This window comes from Musca autumnalis, unplaced genomic scaffold (assembly GCF_047663935.1).
Source record: "Musca autumnalis isolate F117 unplaced genomic scaffold, ASM4766393v1 scaffold_2, whole genome shotgun sequence".
NCBI classification, from domain to species: Eukaryota; Metazoa; Arthropoda; class Insecta; order Diptera; family Muscidae; genus Musca; species Musca autumnalis.
This window is the reverse complement of record NW_027411755.1, coordinates 155,471,989-155,490,788: the sequence shown is the minus strand read 5'-3', so window position 1 is coordinate 155,490,788 and position 18,800 is coordinate 155,471,989. Positions and strand designations below refer to the sequence as shown.

The following is an 18,800-nucleotide window of genomic DNA, read 5'->3' as shown; positions in this document are numbered from 1 at the left end:
ATCAACATATTTGGTTAAAATTTTGGGTCTTTCAATATTTTGTCCAAACTTAGTTTAAATTCGAATATAGACCATATTGGTCCACTCCTTCCGGTACCTCCCCCACAAAGGTTCAACATTTTTCGCCAAGATTGTGGGCATGATAACTCTAGGAGGGATTAACCGAATTGAGCCAAACTTTGCTAGTGGTAATATTACTTTCAGGCATAGATCGAGTTCTAATATGGACTATATCGGTCCACTCATTTGAGTACCTCCCATACAAAATTTGGGAAAAGTATAGTTTAACAACTCCTCTCTGATCTTATTAATTTGTGACGCAGCAGGTTTCACTCGCAGCAGGTTGCACCCCCTGTTACGACGTTGTAATTTTTTTTCGTGGGAAGTCCATACTTCCTGAGATAATGACCCAAAAAGGTCCAGAAAATCCTACCGGCACCACCTAAACTGGCTAATGTGTACAATAACCCTTTATGAGAGAAATCGATTTAGCTCAAACTTTGTAAATTGAAAAGTAAAATTGTAATATATTTAAATTCAGAAAATTAAGTACAACATATTTAATTATATAGTCTGTACGGAAAATATCCATAGACTAAAAAAGAAAAAAAAATATTTCCTACAGATTTGTATTAGGTCCGAATATGTACTACATCGGATCACTCCTATGGGTACACCCTACCCAAAGTTTGGAAAAATGCACTCGTCTTGGATCATTCTGAATTTTGTTGCAACATGTCGTTTTTTGTGGCCCTTTCCATCCTGGAAAATTTTCCCAACAGCTAAAAAACCTACAGAAGTATTGTGTTAACTTTTTTTCTTCGGGTACGTGGCTGAGGGTATATATCTGTCGGCTCAGCTGACTGATACTTTCTTGCTTGTTGTTATTTATTTTATTTAACAAAGTAAAATATTTCACAAACAAATAGAATGCCGTCTACACAATGCAAAGAACCACAAACAACTGAGCTTCAGCACGTGATTTTTTCTCGTTGTTGTTTTTGTTGAATTTTAAACATTTTTTGTTGTAAAAGTGAGAAATTACTACAGTTTGTGTTTCCTTTTACGCATTTTTTATCTTAGTTGCAGTTTTTGCACTACTTCATGCTTAAAACCACCCTTATTTTTTATTTTTCTCCAAATTACACGATTATTTGGTGATTATTACTCACCTCTTAAAAAATCACAATGATTAACACTGTAATTTTTGGAAAAAAATTTAGAGTGTAGATTGAGCATAAAAAATGGGTAAAATATTCGCTGGCATGTAACACACTACTTTTCAGAATATTCCATTGTCGTAAAATACCTTTGTCACGTTGTTTCACATTGCAGTGAAATCCCAAGTATTAGAATAAACTGGCAAATTTCCCATTCGTTTCTGAGATAAAGGTCCGATAAATACAAAAATATAAAAACATAAAATCCGAACTGGATCTGACAAAACCCAGCCAAAGTTTGAACTTATAAAAATGCATACTAGAGGTTGTTTGCATTTTCAGTGTTGCACAGTGTAATTCAAATAAACTGCCGACCTAGATATAATAGAGTTTTGCAATAGTAAATTCCATTGCTTGATATCCGTAGCCGTACTACTACTTATATGTAATTTTCTTCAATGACACTTATTTCCATCACCACCCTCTTAAACATACTATTGTACCTATAGAAATCAAAAGAACTACTAACACGGTGCTCTTGAAACAATTTTAAATGAAAGGTGCTTACACCTTGGAAGTTTTTGCGGATTCTGAAACTACAATGTTCATAGATGAGAAAAATCAAAAAACAAAAAAATCGCCGGAGCGCTTTTTAAATAAATCGCGATTTAAGTTGACATTTTTAGGGGTTGTTTAGGTTTTCACGATTTTGCTTAGAAACAACGAGTCCTTTCAAAATGGGACTATAAAAATGTTGTAACTATGAAAATTCTCTACAAGATTGACCTTTGTGATAATTTCGTAGGTTTTACCGTTATTGAGATATAAAAGCTCAAATAGGGACAATGCATTGACTGTATCGTCACCTTATAAAACAATGTCATGAAGGGTGCGCCTTAACTAACTTTTGATGAAAACCGCTTACACAGGGAAAGTTTTTGTGAATTCTGAAACAGCAGTGTTCATAATTGACAAAAATCCAAAAACAAGAAAAAATCGCTGTAGGGATTTTAAAATAAATCGCGGTCAAAATTCACATTTTTAGGTATTTTTTAGGTTTTCACGATTTTGCTTGGAAACCGCAAGTCCAATCGAAATGGAGCTAAAGAAAATGTTGTAGCTGTGAAAATTCTCTAGAGGATTGACGTTAATTATTTGTTCCCAGCCTGTACCATTTTTGAGATAAAGAAGCTCAGTTTACATTTTTAGGTTTTTTTGTTAGGGTTTCGCGATTTTGCTTGAATACGGCAAGTCTTATCGATATGGGACCTGAGAAAAGCTTAAAGCTGTCAAAATTCTCTACAAGACTGGCTTAAGTAACTTATCCTAAGTTGTAACATTTTTGAGATATATAAATTTAAGTTGGGAATTTGCAGCCATGACATTAATTTATAAGGAGGCGATACATAATTGAATTGAATTTGAATTGTCCCAATTTGAACTTCTATATCTCAAAAACGGTAAAACCGACGAGAATACCATACAGGTCAATCTTGTAGAGAATTTTCATAGCTACAACATTTTCTTTAATCCCATTTTGGTAGGACATGCGATTTCTAAGCAAAATCGTGAAAACCTTAACAACCCCTAAAAATGTCAATTTAAATCGCGATTTATTTAAAAAGCGCTCCGGCGATTTTTTTTTTGTTTTTTGATTTTTCTCATCTATAAACATTGTAGTTTCAGAATCCGCAAAAACTTCCGAGGTGTAAGTACCTTCCATTTAAAATTGTTTCAAGAGCACCGTGCTAAATCTGCTACCCACATCCTTTACTATATTTGAGACATACTTTTCTTAATTTTTAATTATTTTAGAAAGAAATACAGACACTCGAATTACAACATCAAAGCAGTTTTACGCTAAAGGAAAAAAAATACTTCAACGATTTTCATCCTGTACCGCAGAAACTGCAAGCCAAATTAGACAAGGCAACAGCTAACAGCAAGTATTATAACAAATTAAATTTCAGCAGCGGAAGTAAAATATTAAGATGTGAATAAAAGCTTTCACTTTACAAAAATTCCCTGCCTACTTGTTTCTTGACAATATCTATATATATAAAAGAGTAGTGAGGTGAGTGACTGATTGACTGACTGATTCATCAGCGCCAAGACGAAACCGCTGAAGCTAGAAAGTTGAAATTTTGGATGTAGGTTGCTGTTGGTGTGTAGGGGTGAGATAAGGCTGGGTTTTTGGAAATTCGACCTAGAAGTGTACGAAAAGTACTAAAAGGTACTAAATATGGTACCCTTTGTATTAGGCAAACGGTAAAAGCTAGAATTCTGAAATTTGGAATGAGTGTAACTGATGGAGAGCTAGAAAGATGTACCAAAGGGTTTTTGGAAATTCCAACTACAAGGGTACGAAATGTACTAAATGGTACTAAATTTAGTACAATTTTGATTTGGGTGAACGGCTTGAGCTGGAATAATGACAATCGGAATGAGGGTCACTGATGAAGAGTCACAATGAAAGGTTTTTGTAAATTCGAACTATAAGGGTACGAAAAGTACTAAATGGTACTAAATTTAGTACAACTCGGATTTGGGTGAACGAATAGAGCAGGAATCCTGGAATTTGTAATGAGGACAGTAGCAAATAAAGGATTTTAGAAATTCGAACCATAAGTGCACGAAAAGTACTAAATGGTACTAAATTTAGTACAATTCGGATTTGGGTGAACGGATAGAACTGGAATACAGGCATTTGGAATAAGGGTAACTGATGAAGAGTAACAATGAAAGGTTTTTGGAAATTCGAACCGTAAGGGTACGAAAAGTACTAAATGGTACTAAATGGTACTAAATTTAGTACAATTTTGATTTGGGTGAACGGATTGAGCTGGAATACAGACATTTGGAATGAGGGTCACTGATAGAGAGTAAAAAAGAAAGGTTTTTGGAAATTCGAATTACAAGGGTACGAAAAGTACTAAATGGTACTAAATTTAGTACAATTTGGATTTGGGTGAACGGATTGAGCTGGAATCCTGAAATTTGTAATGAGGAGAGTAGCAAATAAAGGATTTTAGAAATTCGAACCATAAGTGCACGAAAAGTACTAAATGGTACTAAATTTAGTACAATTCGGATTTGGGTGAACGGATAGAACTGGAATACAGGCATTTGGAATAAGGGTAACTGATGAAGAGTAACAATGAAAGGTTTTTGGAAATTCGAACCGTAAGGGTACGAAAAGTACTAAATGGTACTAAATTTAGTACAATTTTGATTTGGGTGAACGGATTGAGCTGGAATACAGACGTTTGGAGTGAAGGTCACTGATAGAGAGTAAAAAAGAAAGGTTTTTGTAAATTCGAATTACAAGGGTACGAAAAGTACTAAATGGTACTAAATTTAGTACAATTTGGATTTGGGTGAACGGATTGAGCTGGAATCCTGAAATTTGTAATGAGGACAGTAGCAAATAAAGGATTTTAGAAATTCGAACCATAAGTGCACGAAAAGTACTAAATGGTACTAAATTTAGTACAATTCGGATTTGGGTGAACGGATAGAACTAGATACAGGCATTTGGAATAAAGGTAACTGATGAAGAGTAACAATGAAAGGTTTTTGGAAATTCGAACCGTAAGGGTACGAAAAGTACTAAATGGTACTAAATTTAGTACAATTTTGATTTGGGTGAACGGATTGAGCTGGAATACAGACATTTGGAATGAGGGTCACTGATGAAGAGTAACAATGAAAGGTTTTTGTAAATTCGAACTATAAGGGTACGAAATGGTACTAAATTTAGTACAATTTGGATTTGGGTGAACGGACAGAGCTGGAATACAGGCATTTGGAATGAGGGTCACTGATGAAAAGTAGCAATGAAATGTTTTTGGAAATTCGAACTGTAAGGGTACGAAAAGTATTAAATGGTACTAAATTTAGTACAATTTTGATTTGGGTGAACGGATTGATCTGGAATGCAGACATTTGGAATGAGGGTCACTGATGAAGAGTAACAATGAAAGGTTTTTGTAAATTCGAACTATAAGGATGCGAAAAGTACTAAATGGTACTAAATTTAGTACAATTTGGATTTGGGTGAGCGGATGGCACTAGAATCCTGAAATTTGAAATTAGGGTCACTGGTGGAGATTAACAAAAAAGGTTTTTGGAAACTTCAACTATAAGTGCACGGAAAGTTCTAAATGGTACTAAATTTAGTACAGTTTGGATTTGGGTGAACGGATTGAGCTGGAATCCTGAAATTTGTAATGAGGGTCACTGATGGAGAGTAGCAAAGAAAGGTTTTTAGAAATTCGAACCATAAGTGCACGAAAAGTACTAAATGGTATTAAATTTAGTACACTTCGGATTTGGGTGAACGGATAGAGCTGGAATCCTGAAATTTGGAATGAGGATCACTGATGAAGAGTAAAAATGAAAGGTTTTTGAAATTCGAACTATAATATACGAAAAGTAATAAATGGTACTAAATTTAGTACAATTTGGGTTTGGGTGAACGAATAGAGCTGGAATCCTGAAATTTGGAATGAAGGTCACTGATGGAGAGTAAAAAAGGAAGGTTTTTGGAAATTCGAATTACAAGGGTACGCAAAGTACTAAATGGTACTAAATTTAGTACAATTTTGATTTGGGTGAACGGATTGAGCTGGAATACAGACATTAGGAATGAGAGTCACTGATGAAGAGTAACAATGAAAGGTTTTTGTAAATACGAAAAGTACTAAATGGTACTAAATTTAGTACAATTTAGATTTGGGTGAACGAATAGAGCTGGAATCTTGAAATTTGGAATGAAGGTCACTGATGGAGAGTAAAAAAGAAAGGTCCTAAATGAATAAAAGAAAAGTCCTAAATGAAGAGCTGAAATCCTGAAATTTGGAATTAAGATTACTGTTGGAATATAGAATTGAGATATGGAGGTAGCTTTGGGAAATCGTACTAATGTGCACGAAGTAGTACTAAATGGTACGAAATTCGCTATAATTTGTATTTGCGTGAACAGATTATTGTTGGATTGTAGGATTGAGGTAGTTTTGGAAATTCGTACTTATAGAAAAGTGCTAAATGGAACTACATTGGCTATAAAGTGGGTTTAGGTGTACGGATAGAGCTGAGATATGAAAGTACATTTTGGAAAATCGTGTACGAAAAGTGCTAAATGGTACAAAATTTGGTAACTTTTGGTACCTTTTGGTATTTGCTATATGGTATAGAATTTTGTACAATTTGTGATTTTGTAAAGGTTAGAACTGGATTTTGAAATTCGGTATTAGATTAGCAATTGGTGTTTAGAGTGGAGGTAGGGAGGAGGTTTTGAAAATTCGTACTTATTTATACAAAAACTACTAAATAGTCCCCAAATGGGTTTCAGGGGAACTGGTAAAACTGGAAAAGTGAATTGGGGTTAGGATATATGTTGAATATAAGGAAGTAATTTTTAAAACGTACCAAAACCATTTTAAATAGTTAAGGTACTAAATTTGGTGTTGGGTGTAGGAACAAACTGGGATTATATAATTTGGAAATACCCTATTTGTACAAAAAATACGAAATGGAAAAATATTTGTTATGAAGATCGCTCTAAAATTTGAGACAAAGTTCTGAGTTTGAAAAATTGTACTGAATATTGTTCCATTGATTTGATGTTAACGCCAAGGAGTTTAAAAATAATGTACTGAAATTAAGTAGTCAAACGTGAAGTATCTTTTCAAAAAATGTTTTTTGTTCTGACCGCTTTGGCATGTAAATTTGAAAACGTGGTCCAATGCGACAATTTTGTTAACTAGAAAGTATTTGCCCCCTGATATTAAAAAGTCCTAAATAAAAATGCCTTCAAAAATTTTTCCGTTATAAACGGTTGACATACCCGTGCACATTAAGTACAATTTTCTGTAAAGAAGTTTTCTAACCTTTCATGCCACAAATTCCGAATTTTGAGAAGATTTTCAAAATACTCTAAATCTTCAAAATATCTCTTCTAATAAACGTGGATTGAAGTGGAGAGTTTTTAAATTAAACTTTTATATCCTCTGAATATTCAAGGTCCAAATTTAAAGAAAATTGAAAAATATACATTTGTTATTCTTTTAAAATACACTTAGTCGAGAGGTACCGTTATATGGGGATATCCGAAAACGTGGATTTTTATGGCCATTTTGAATGCCGAAAATTTAACGGACCTATTCGGGTTCTGGGCGAAACCGCTAAAGCTAGAACCTTGAATTGTGAATGTGCGTGATTGTTGTTGTGAAGGGGTGAGATAAAGTTAAGTGTTTGGAAATTCGTACTGGAAGGGAATGCTGTGTTAGTGAAGGGGTAAAACCAGGAGTCAAATCTGAAATTTGCAATATGATACGTAGTTTTGGAAATTCGCAATAAAAAATATGGTAGCTGTGTAGGGATGCGATACGGCAGATATTTTTTTTTTTTAAATTCTGACTACAATCGAAAAAATATTGGTAATAAAAATAGGTCTTAGTACAACAGAATCTCCAGTATTCACCATTCCCGTATTAAATATTGTTTATATATATTTCGTTTCCTTTCCGCATACGAAGTAGCGGGCATTTGCTAGTAATATATAAACACGCATTCACACAATTCTCTGTTTGCAATTCAGCAAGTGTGCGATAATGATGTTGGGTAGTGAAATGTAGGGAAGGACTGCTAACACACAACACTATAAAAATAGGTAAAAAAACCTTTTAAGTTAAACGGTTTTATGTTAAACATACATTGCAATGTTTAAGATAAATGTACTAAAAACCAAAAAATAATAAAATATACAGTCGTGGGAATTATAAACATATGCATAGACTAGACTAAAATAAAACCGTGGGGCACGTCAATTGTCTACAATCGTTGATTAAAATGTTTTTTTTGTAATGTTACACTATAATTAGGCAGATGTTCAACCGACAACGATGGACCTGTGATAAGTAGGGCTAGAATGTGGAAACAAGCTAGCAAGCTCGATTATAAGCTAGTTTTAAGGTTTCATAGTGGTGAGCGAGTAGTACTTTGTGGATTAAAGACAGACTACGAGCAGTGAAACGCTTCTTCGCCAGGCAGCAGTGTGAATGTCCAACGATAAACTAGTTGAAACATCTCTTTTATTTACATGGAGTGTATAACTATTGGAATTTCCATAAGCAAGAAAATAGTAAGTAATTTCCTCAGCGTTTGCGGGCCAACTGCCTAACGACGAATTAAACGGTTCTTCTATCGCACATTAAGTCGATAATTTGTAGACAATTGACATGCCCCACGGTTTTATTTTAGTCTAGTCTATGCATATGTTTACAATTCCCACGACTGTATCTATTTTATTATTTTTTGGTTTTTAGTACATTTATCTTAAACATTGCAATGTATGTTTAACATAAAACCGTTTAACTTAAAAAGTTTTCTTTAGCTATTTTTTTTTTTAGTTTTTAGTTTTTATTTCGCATTCTGTTAAATTCATTTAGTGCTTCATTATTGCAAGGTTTCTTGCCCGTTAGTTTATTGCAGTCCAACTCCTCTATACGTAGTCCCTGCAAAGATCTTACTCTACTAAGAGCCACGTAGGCTTGACCTTCTTCAAACAGTTTCGCACCTAAGTATACGACTGCGTGATCCACAGTGCAGCCCTGCATTTTATGTATTGTAGAAGCCCATGATAGTATTAAAGGCAACATTCTTCTTTAAGCCGTCCCGTAATTGTACTTAGCTAGAAACTGTATGGCTTTCGGGTGTATAAGATGTACTGTATAGTGCACTGTATTCTTCTTGTCAAGCCCTTTTATTTGATACCCATATTGGTGGGATAAAAAATTGTTATCAGCCATTTGGTAGCGGCGGCCATCTTAGATTTCAATTTTGCATAGTAAATTGTATTCTACTTGTTGAGACCTTTCATTTGATACCCATGTTGATGGGATTGATAAAACCTAAGTTATCCGCCATTTTGTAGAGGCCGCCATCTTGGATTTTAATTTTATATAGTACATTGTATTCTGCTGGTTGAGCACTTTCATTTGATACCCATATTGATGGGATTGATAAAACCTACGTTATCTGCGATTTTGTAGCGGCCGCCATTTTGGATTTCAATTTTTTATAGTATATTGTATTCTGCTTCTTGAGCCGTTTCATTTGATACCCATATTAATGGGATTGATAAAACCTACGTTATCCGCCATTTTGTAGCGGCCGCCATCTTGGATTTCAATTTTTTATAGTATATTGTATTCTGCTTGTTGAGCCCTTTCATTTGATACCCATATTGATGGGATTGATACAACCTACGTTATCCGCCATTTTGTAGAGGCCGCCATCTTGGATTTTAATTTTATATAGTACATTGTATTCTACTGGTTGAGCACTTTCATTTGATACCCATGTTGATGGGATTGATAAAACCTACGTTATCCGTCATTTTGTATCGGCCGCCATCTTGAATTTATAATGATAATGAATAAACATAATTGTATTGTCACCAAAATCCAAAGTGTATACAAAATTTCAGATTAATCGGTTGACAGGAAGAGGGTGAAATTTGAATTACTAAATTTGACCCAAGAATAAATAAAACAAACGGGGTGAGCTAAATAAAACCTTTTAATAAGTTTGATATTATGCGCTTACTTAATGAATGTCATCCATAACACACAATTAAAAAGAAAACCAGTAAGGAAAGGATCAAAGTCGGGCGGGACCGACTATATGATACCCTACACCACTGTGAATATGTAAAATATAAATCGGAGCTATATCCAGATCTTAACCGATTTTGATATAATTTGGCACATTTATTTCCAGACCGAATTCAGTCACACATTCCAAATATCATTGAAATCGGACTTACATATATATCGTGTTTGGAGCAGAAAATACACTAAATCGGCCGAAAATATATATGGGTGCTATATCCAAATCTGAACCGATTTTGATATAATTTGGCACATTTATTTCTAGACTGAATTCAGTCATACATTCCAAATTTCATCGAAATCGGAAATATATAGCGTGTTTGGTACAGAAAATACGTGAAATCGGCCCAAAATATATATGGGAGCTATATCCAAATCTGAACCGATTTCTATATAATTTGGCACATTTATTTCTAGACTGAATTCAGTCAAACATTCCAAATTTCATCAAAATCGGACGTATATAGAGTGTTTGGTGCAGCAAATACGTGAAATCGGGCGAACATATATATGGGAGCTATATCCAAATCTGAACCGATTTCGATATAATTTGGCTCATTTATTTCTAGATTGAATTCAGTCACACATTCCAAATTTCATCGAAATCTGACATATATAGCGTGTGTGGTACAGGAAATACGTGAAATCGGCCTAAAATATATATGGGAGCTATATCCAAATCTGAACCGATTTTCACCAAAAGCAATAGCGTTCTTCCTATGGCTAAAAAAGTTGTAGTCCCCAATTTTCAGCTGAATCGGTCAAAAAATGCGACCTGTATGTTGCGAACAAAAATACATGGACAGACGGACAGACAGACAGACGGACGGACACGCATAAATCGACTCAGAAAGTGATTATATGTATATCCCCAAAAGGAACTGTGGGTCTATTTCGTTTCCTTTTGTATGTTACATACAAATGCACAAAGACATAATACCCCTTACCACTGTGTGGTGTAGGGTATAAACACTTTTATATTCTTAACGCACATCCGTTTGTAAAGAACAAATAGCCACACTCATACCATACATACACTAATTTTCGCACAAAAAAGTATTTTAAAAAAAGTGAATGAAAAAAGCTTAATAACGGCAGATTGATATACTGACATGAATATTGTTTCCGACTACATTTGTGTCCACATATATACATATGTACATGAAAATGTGTGAAATGGTATTGTATTTAGATGTCTTGAATAGATGTCATTAAATGGAAAGGCAGGCATTTTATAGCATCAACAATAAGAATGAACAAATTGTTGCGATTTGTACGAAGATGTACCTTTTGATGTTATTGTTTGTAAATTTTTGTACGAAAATCAAATACGAATGTAGTGTTTTGGAGACAAAAAACAATAAAGATAGGCAGGAAAATGTTTTAGTTTTAAGTAATATTCTGATTTCAATAGACTGATTATTCGAAATTCTATGAATACGATATGTACCACGAATAAACGTTTCCTCGAAATATCGTTCAATCCTTCACCAATTAAGAATGACATTGATTGATCAAAAATGCAATTTACAGAAAATTTTTCAGATAGATTATAATTAATTTTGCCGGGAATTTAGATACTTTGAAACATTTCTTTCTCTCGAAAACATTTTGGGCAAACACATGCATTTTTTAATTTGTTCGTGATTGCATTTTGTGTATTTCCTGCAAAAATCATATTTGCAATTCAAATGAAATGCCAGCACTTTGATGGCATGAAATAACAAAACCATTTCAAATACCACAAGCGAATTTATTCCCAAATGGTTTTAGTCGGTATTTCAGCACTCAAAGGTAGGTTGTCCAAAGGCGCTATGTTGAATGTTTAAAAATATGGATTGGAAATTTGAGTGCGGATCCTCGGTGTGTAGTGTAGTAGGATGTGCATCAATTTCAATTTTTAGACCTACACATGTTGCTCAGAAATGTATGTATGTGTATATACTGGGAAATAATCCTAAGTGTGATCGTAAATGTTCTTTCATTGTGGTTTTAAAGGCACGTCATCGAATTTAACGATGTATATGAAGGGCTTGTACTGTAGCATATATTTCATCTAAACAGATACTAAGAGAAATAGCAATAAGCAAAATACAGAACAGAATGCTTAACGGATTTCCTGCATAACAGATTTCCAGGAATTTGTCAGTTTATTAATCACATTTGGATAATTTATCAAAAATCTTCAATTAACATGTGAAATATATAAGAAGATTAAGATGATGTGGTAGTTTCTATGTACACTAAATTTTAAGTATAGATCTGGGAAATATAGGGAAGGATTTCATCAGTTAAGATATTTTTCTCCTCCAAGCATGGTGGAGGATATAAAAAGTTCGGCACGAACTAAACGCCGTTGTTATTTGTTTTATTTATATCCACAGAATAGCCCCAAACTTTTGCATAAACAAGTATATACGTAGCATCAACAAAACGCCACGATAAGTGTTCTTTCCAGTCAGCAAAAGACAAAACCTATTTGTGTCCCTGTCACTTGTTTACTTGCCTTCAGGCAAATTAAGTTAGTCGTCTATGTTATGAGGAATGTGTAATAACAGAAGTAGCAACAGTATTTCTTATTGTTGACGAAAAGCTGTATCTTTGTGGTTGCATATAGAAATAATATGCTGCGAATGCAAGTAGCAATAGCATCATACATGTATTGTTGGATTTGTTTTAAATAATGCATGCTGGTTTATATCGAATATTTGGATTAAAAACAGTTTGCATTATAGAGAAATTCTCCTACATAAATATACCACAGGATGTTTTGGAAGTTATTTTTTTATAACCCGAAGACGTATAAAGAATGTGGTTAGTAAATGTACAAATATATATACAGACACCATATGTAAAAATTTAATTAATAGGTTTTTTCCTAAGAGCACCTTGAACTTTATATATTTACAACGACAATACGTTAACATGGGACAAGGAATTCCAATCAGGGTTACATTTTCTTTCAGAAAAATTGTTCTAATCGAATTCAATATATACATTATAATAGTCTGTAAAGTCGCCATCGTAGGATAGTTTGCTGGAAAATGTTCGACTTATTAATATTACCTAAGTGTTCTTCAGAGCATTACTTTTGACTTGCCGCATTTTAAAAAGGCAATCTATATTTAATACAGTATCCAATTGATGCCAAGAGCATTATACAATCACTCGTAGCGTTGAACCTACGATGTCGATCTTATCTTACCTGCGTTCTGCGGGGATAAAAAACTCATACTCAGGCATTGAGCTATGCCACTCGAAGACTTTACCTTAAAAAATTATAATGATACTAGCAAAATGCCCGCTACTTCGTATGCGGAAAGGATATAAAAAACAAATAAACAATATATAATATGGAAATGACAAACACTGAAAATTTGGTCGCACTAATACCAATTTTAATCAATATTTATTTTTATCTTAGTACTGTACGTACCCCTTAAGTTCGATTTTCAAAAAGATCAGCCGTATCTCACCCTTACACATTAACAGCGAGATCAACGTTGCACACCAATACACACCCTAACTCCAAACAATAAAAAGTCCAGCACTGTCCCTACACCCAAAAACAAATTGAGTACCATTAAGTAATTTTCGTATACTTATGGTACGTATTTCGACGACATATCTCAGCCATACACGGACATTAATACAAAATAATTACAGTAAATTCCATAATAATTACAGTAATTCCAAATCTCAAGATTCCAGCTGTATCCGTTCGTCCAATTCCAAATTGTACCAAACTTAGTATCAAGTCGAACTCATACCCATAAGTAAGATTTTCCAAAACTACCTCAATCCTTCACTTTAGTAGTAATCTTAGTTCCAAATTTCAGGATTCAAACTCTATCCGTTAAACCAAATTAATATTGTACTAAATTTAGAACAATTTAGAATTTTCGTACCAATTTTCAAAACTTCCTCAATGCAACAGGGCTACAATAATCATACTTTCAAATTGCGGGATTCCACCGCTATCCGTTCACCTACATACAAATTGTACTAAATTTAGTACCATTTAGTGCTTTTCGTAACCATAAGTTTGCTTTTTCAAAACAACCTGAATCCTACTCTTCGACTGTAATCGTAATTCCAAATTTCAGGATTCCAGCTCTATTAATTCACCCGAACCTAATTTGTATCAAATTTAGTACCATTTCTTTCCCAAACAAAAATTTTAGGATTCCAGCTCTACCCGTTCACCCAAATCCATGTTGTACCATATTTAGTACCATTTAGTACTTCTCGTACCCATACGTACGACTTTTCAAAATTTCCTCAATACTACACTCCTACAGTAATCTTAATTCCTAATTCCAACACTATCCGTTTACTAAAATTCAAATTGTACCAAATTTAGTGCTTTCTGTACCCATAAGTACGAATTTCCAAAACTACCTCAATTCTACTGTCCGGCAGTAATCTTAGTTCCAAATTTCAGAATTCCAGCTCTATCCGTTCATCCAAATTGTACCAAATTTAGTACTATTTAGTACTTTTCGTACCCAAAGGTACGAATTTCCAAAGCTATCTCAATCCTACACCCCTACAGTAATCTTAATTCAAAACTTTAGGATTCCAGCTCTATCCGTTCACCCAAACCCAAATTTAGTACTGCTCGTAATCATAAATACGAACTTCCAAAACCATTTCCTTATTTCAACGCCATTTCCCAACCTTGATTCCCATACCAAATTTGAAGATTCTAGCTTTATCCATTAAAAATATGCAATTGGTACCAAATTTAGAAACTTTTAGTACTTTTTGTACACTTATAGGTCGAGTTTCTAAATACCCTTTGGTACATCTTCCTAACTCTCCATCAATGACCACTCGTTCAAAATTTCAGATTTCTAGCTCTTCGCGTTTGCCTAATACAATGGATTCCATATTTAGTACACTTTAGCACTTTTCGTACCTTTCTACGACGAATTTCCAAAAACCCCTTTACACAAAAACAAATTGTACCAAATTCTGTACAATTCGATTTTCCAAAACGAACACATAAGTACGAATTTCCAAAACCACCCTCATATCTCAGTCCTACACTTCACAGTAATCTTAATTCCAAATTTCCAGCTACATACATACGTTCACCCAAATCCAAATTGTACTAAATTTAGTACCATTTAGTACTTTTCGTACCCATAAGTACGAATTTTCAAAACTACCTCAATTCTACACCCCACCAGTAATCTCAATTCCAAATTTCGAGATTCCAACTATATCCGTTCACCCAAATCCCCATTGTCCCAAATTTAGTACCATTTAGTACTTTTCATTCACATAAGTAAGAATTTCCAAAACTGTCCCAGTCCTACACTCCAACAGTAATATCAATTCCAAATTTCAGGAATCCAGCTCTATCCGTTCACCCAAATCCAAATTGTACTAAATTTAGTACCATTTAGTACTTTTCGTACACTCAAGTTTCCAAAAACCCTTTGGTGCATCTTTCTTACTCTTCATTAGTGATCCTCAGTCCAAATTTGAGGAATCAAGCTCTATCCGTTCACCCAAATCGAAACTGTACCAAATTTAGTGCTTTTTAGTATTTTTCGTACCCTATGTACGAATTTCCAAAACTTCCACAATACTAAACTCCACCAGTAATCTCAGTTCCAAATTTAGAGATTCCAGCGCTATCCGTTCACCCAAATCCCCCTTATACAAAATTTAGTTCCATTTAGTACTTTCCGTACACATAAGTACTAATTTCCAAAACCACCCTCATATCTCAATCCTACACTTCAACAGTAATATTAATTCCAAATTTCGGGTTTCCAGCTCTATCCGTTCATTCAAATCCAAATTGTACTAAATTTAGTACCATTTAGTACTTTTCGTACCCATAAGTACGAATTTTCAAAACTACCTCAATCCTACACCCCACCAGTAATTTCAATTCCAAATTTCGAGATTCCAGCTATTATCCGTTCACCCAAATCCCCATTGTATCAAATTTAGTACCATTTAGTACTTTTCATACACATAAGTACGAATTTCCAAAAGTTCTTCAATCCTACACTCCAACAGTAATCTCAATTCCAAATATCAGGATTCCAGCTCTATCCGTTCACCCAAATCCCTATTGTACCAAATTTAGTACTATTTAGTACTTTTCGTACACATAAGCACGAATTTCCAAAACTACCCTCATATCTCAATCCTACACTACAACAGTAACCTTAATTCCAAATTCCAGGTTTCCAGCTCTTTACGTTCACCCAAATCTAAATTGTACTAAATTTAGTACCATTTAGTACTTTTCGTACACATGATTGGTAATTTTCCAAACCATTTCCTTTTAGAAGCACCACTTCCCAACCTTGATTTCCATACCAAATTCCTATATTCCTGGGGCCTATTATTGATTTCATTAATTATTTAGCGATTTCTTCAAATTACAGATTTTGAAATTGAATAGTTATAACTGTACATCTCCATGTACGATAAAATTCTTAATTGCAAATAAATCGTGGTAATATGCACAATTTTATTGCACTTTCATTGATTTGCAAACATTTAGTTATTACCAAAAAGTGAGGTTCATACAGTTTTTAGTTGTTGTTATTTCTGGCCGATTTCTGAATTTATTCCCCTAATGTTGTCTTCAACAGCAACTCATTTGTTCAACAAAGCCAACATCATTTATTGAAAGAATTTTTGTTTTAATTTTAAATTGAAAATCAAAATTTTTACAAATGCATCGTTTGTAATCATCTTTTCTAACTGTATTTTAACGAATGAAAATCTTTTGTGCGACACCTGTTATGTGAAAATTAAATCAGGATCGGTTTGTATTTTTCGCGTAATTGATGTTTATACCATTATCACCAACTGCGACATCTGTTGCAATGGAAGATAACACATGTCTTGTCTTTCTATTATTTAGTGGTTTACGATAAAATAAGTGCGCCTAGAAGTAAACTACAAAATTTGAAATTATGTGTGATCGTTTACGGTATCATGAAGTTATAGCATAGTTAATTTGACACATGTCTTGCAGAGGGCCAACTAAGTGAATAAGTACGTAATAATAATGAAAAATAAGGATTTTTGTTGTTGTTATTTTTTGTGGTTCCAGGACGAATTTTCTAAATCCCGGCCTTATCTCGCACATTTGCATCAACAGTGACCCACTGGTAAAATTCCAAGCTCCTAGCTTTAGCCGTTTTGGCTGGGCGTTGATGATGAGTCAGTCAGTCAGTCACTTATCACCAAGCTCATTTATATATATAGATAACTACAATGGAGGTTATTTTCTTCCTTCTGAAAAATGTTCTTGTGCGAATAAAAAATCCTCTAGCCAAATTTGAACTAGGTCACCACTTTTTTCTATTACCAGAAATGACTTAAGCACGAATATTATGCTGCAAAATGCATATTTCAGAGATATACAACAAATATTTCAAGATGCTGTGCATGTTATGACAAAAGACTCACTCTTTCAATCTATGAATATTATTATCATTATTATCTGCTAGTATATAAAATCCCCTTAGGGTAGCCTTGGTTTTTTAATTCTGATAAATGGAAAATGAAATATTACCCTAATGGCTTAAATTTATCCTTACTCTCTATAACAGAGACATTTTAGTGAGAAAGTTGTCAACAACAAAATATCTTTTTTTATCTCAAGATTAGAAAGTTTAGAAGCACTGACATATTAAATTAAGTTTTGCTTTAATCTAACATCTGTATTTTGTCTATTTGCAGTTTGTTGTCTGGGATCACAAGAAAACTTACATTTCTTTATTTTCGTCTGACATCAGTATGTACCTTTATTGGTATAATTGAAGGATATTTCCATCTAAATTAAATTGAAAATTCAGCACGTCATCATCATTATCAACAACAACCACAATGCTGACCACACATCATTTACCACATCTGCATCATCGTGGCAGTACGGCAGTTGAATTGGATAAAATCACAAATTTAAATACGGTAAGCGAATATTAATTTACGTTATTGATAGCACAATCACTTTTCAGACAAGTCTTTGATGGTCCAGACTGGTAAGATTATTACAACCATGGGGAAACAGTTTTTTTTTTCTGGGAAACAAGATTATTTAATTTGAAAAAATCAATCACTGTCACGTAATAAATGGTTGACGTGAAAACCGAACTTTTATTGAGAAATATTAATCACAAAAAAAGAACCATGATATGATAAAGATATATTGAGTAAGCCCTTTTTTATCAATGATATTTACAGTCATTGATTGCTGCTTTTTTTAAAAAATTAATTTTCTTAAATTTTGGTAACAATTCCAGAAAGTAATTCCTTGTCATATATTTTTGGGAAGAATTTAAGATTCCTTATTTTCTTGTGTGTGGAATTTAAATTTATAGCATTGCCATTTCCTGCTGTCTGTGGTCATTGTTTTCGTTTTATTGAAATCCTATTAGAGAAAAGTCATTAATTTTAATTTTGTTCTGCAATCCAAAAGATAAAAACAGACAAACAGAAAACGCCATTGATTTTTTAACGGAAGATTTTACTGTTTTCTGTTTACTTCTAATTTAATTCCATGCTTAAGAGCATCCGACATCAAAAGAGACTGACCATTAAAAGAAAATAAGATTATTATCCATTACACTTTTTATTATTTAATATTTTAAATGAGAGCAAGTAAAAGAAGGCTATAGACGGACGGGACCGACCATGTGATACACCACCACTTTCCCTGGGCACTAGTTTTCCAAGGAATTTATCTTAAATGATAGCGACACGTTATGTCTTATTTTCTTTACTTTATAATGGACAGACGGACCGTTTTGGCTACATTTACAAACATATCTCTTTAAAAAGTTCAAATTTATAGTAGGAAGCAATTGGTATATTGGCCAAAAAAAGCGTTCGCTGATTTTTACCGAATCGATCAATGAACAAATACGAATACTCCCAGGTATTACATTATATTTTACCAAAAGTAGCACAATGCATTAAGACC

The 18,800-nt window shown here is 33.7% G+C and overlaps 1 protein-coding gene across 7 annotated transcripts in view; it reads left to right on the top strand.

The window, feature by feature from the left end:
• The window catches only part of LOC141394771 (uncharacterized), a 238,480-nt gene that overhangs the window by 187,669 nt on the left and 32,011 nt on the right, over positions 1-18,800 (top strand). For all 7 annotated transcript variants that reach the window (XM_073969652.1, XM_073969648.1, XM_073969650.1 and 4 more), the window contains one exon: positions 17,558-17,788. In XM_073969652.1, the coding sequence (XP_073825753.1) occupies positions 17,705-17,788 (84 nt within the window). In that variant the 5' untranslated portion in view covers positions 17,558-17,704. The remainder of the gene's footprint in view (positions 1-17,557; positions 17,789-18,800) is intronic.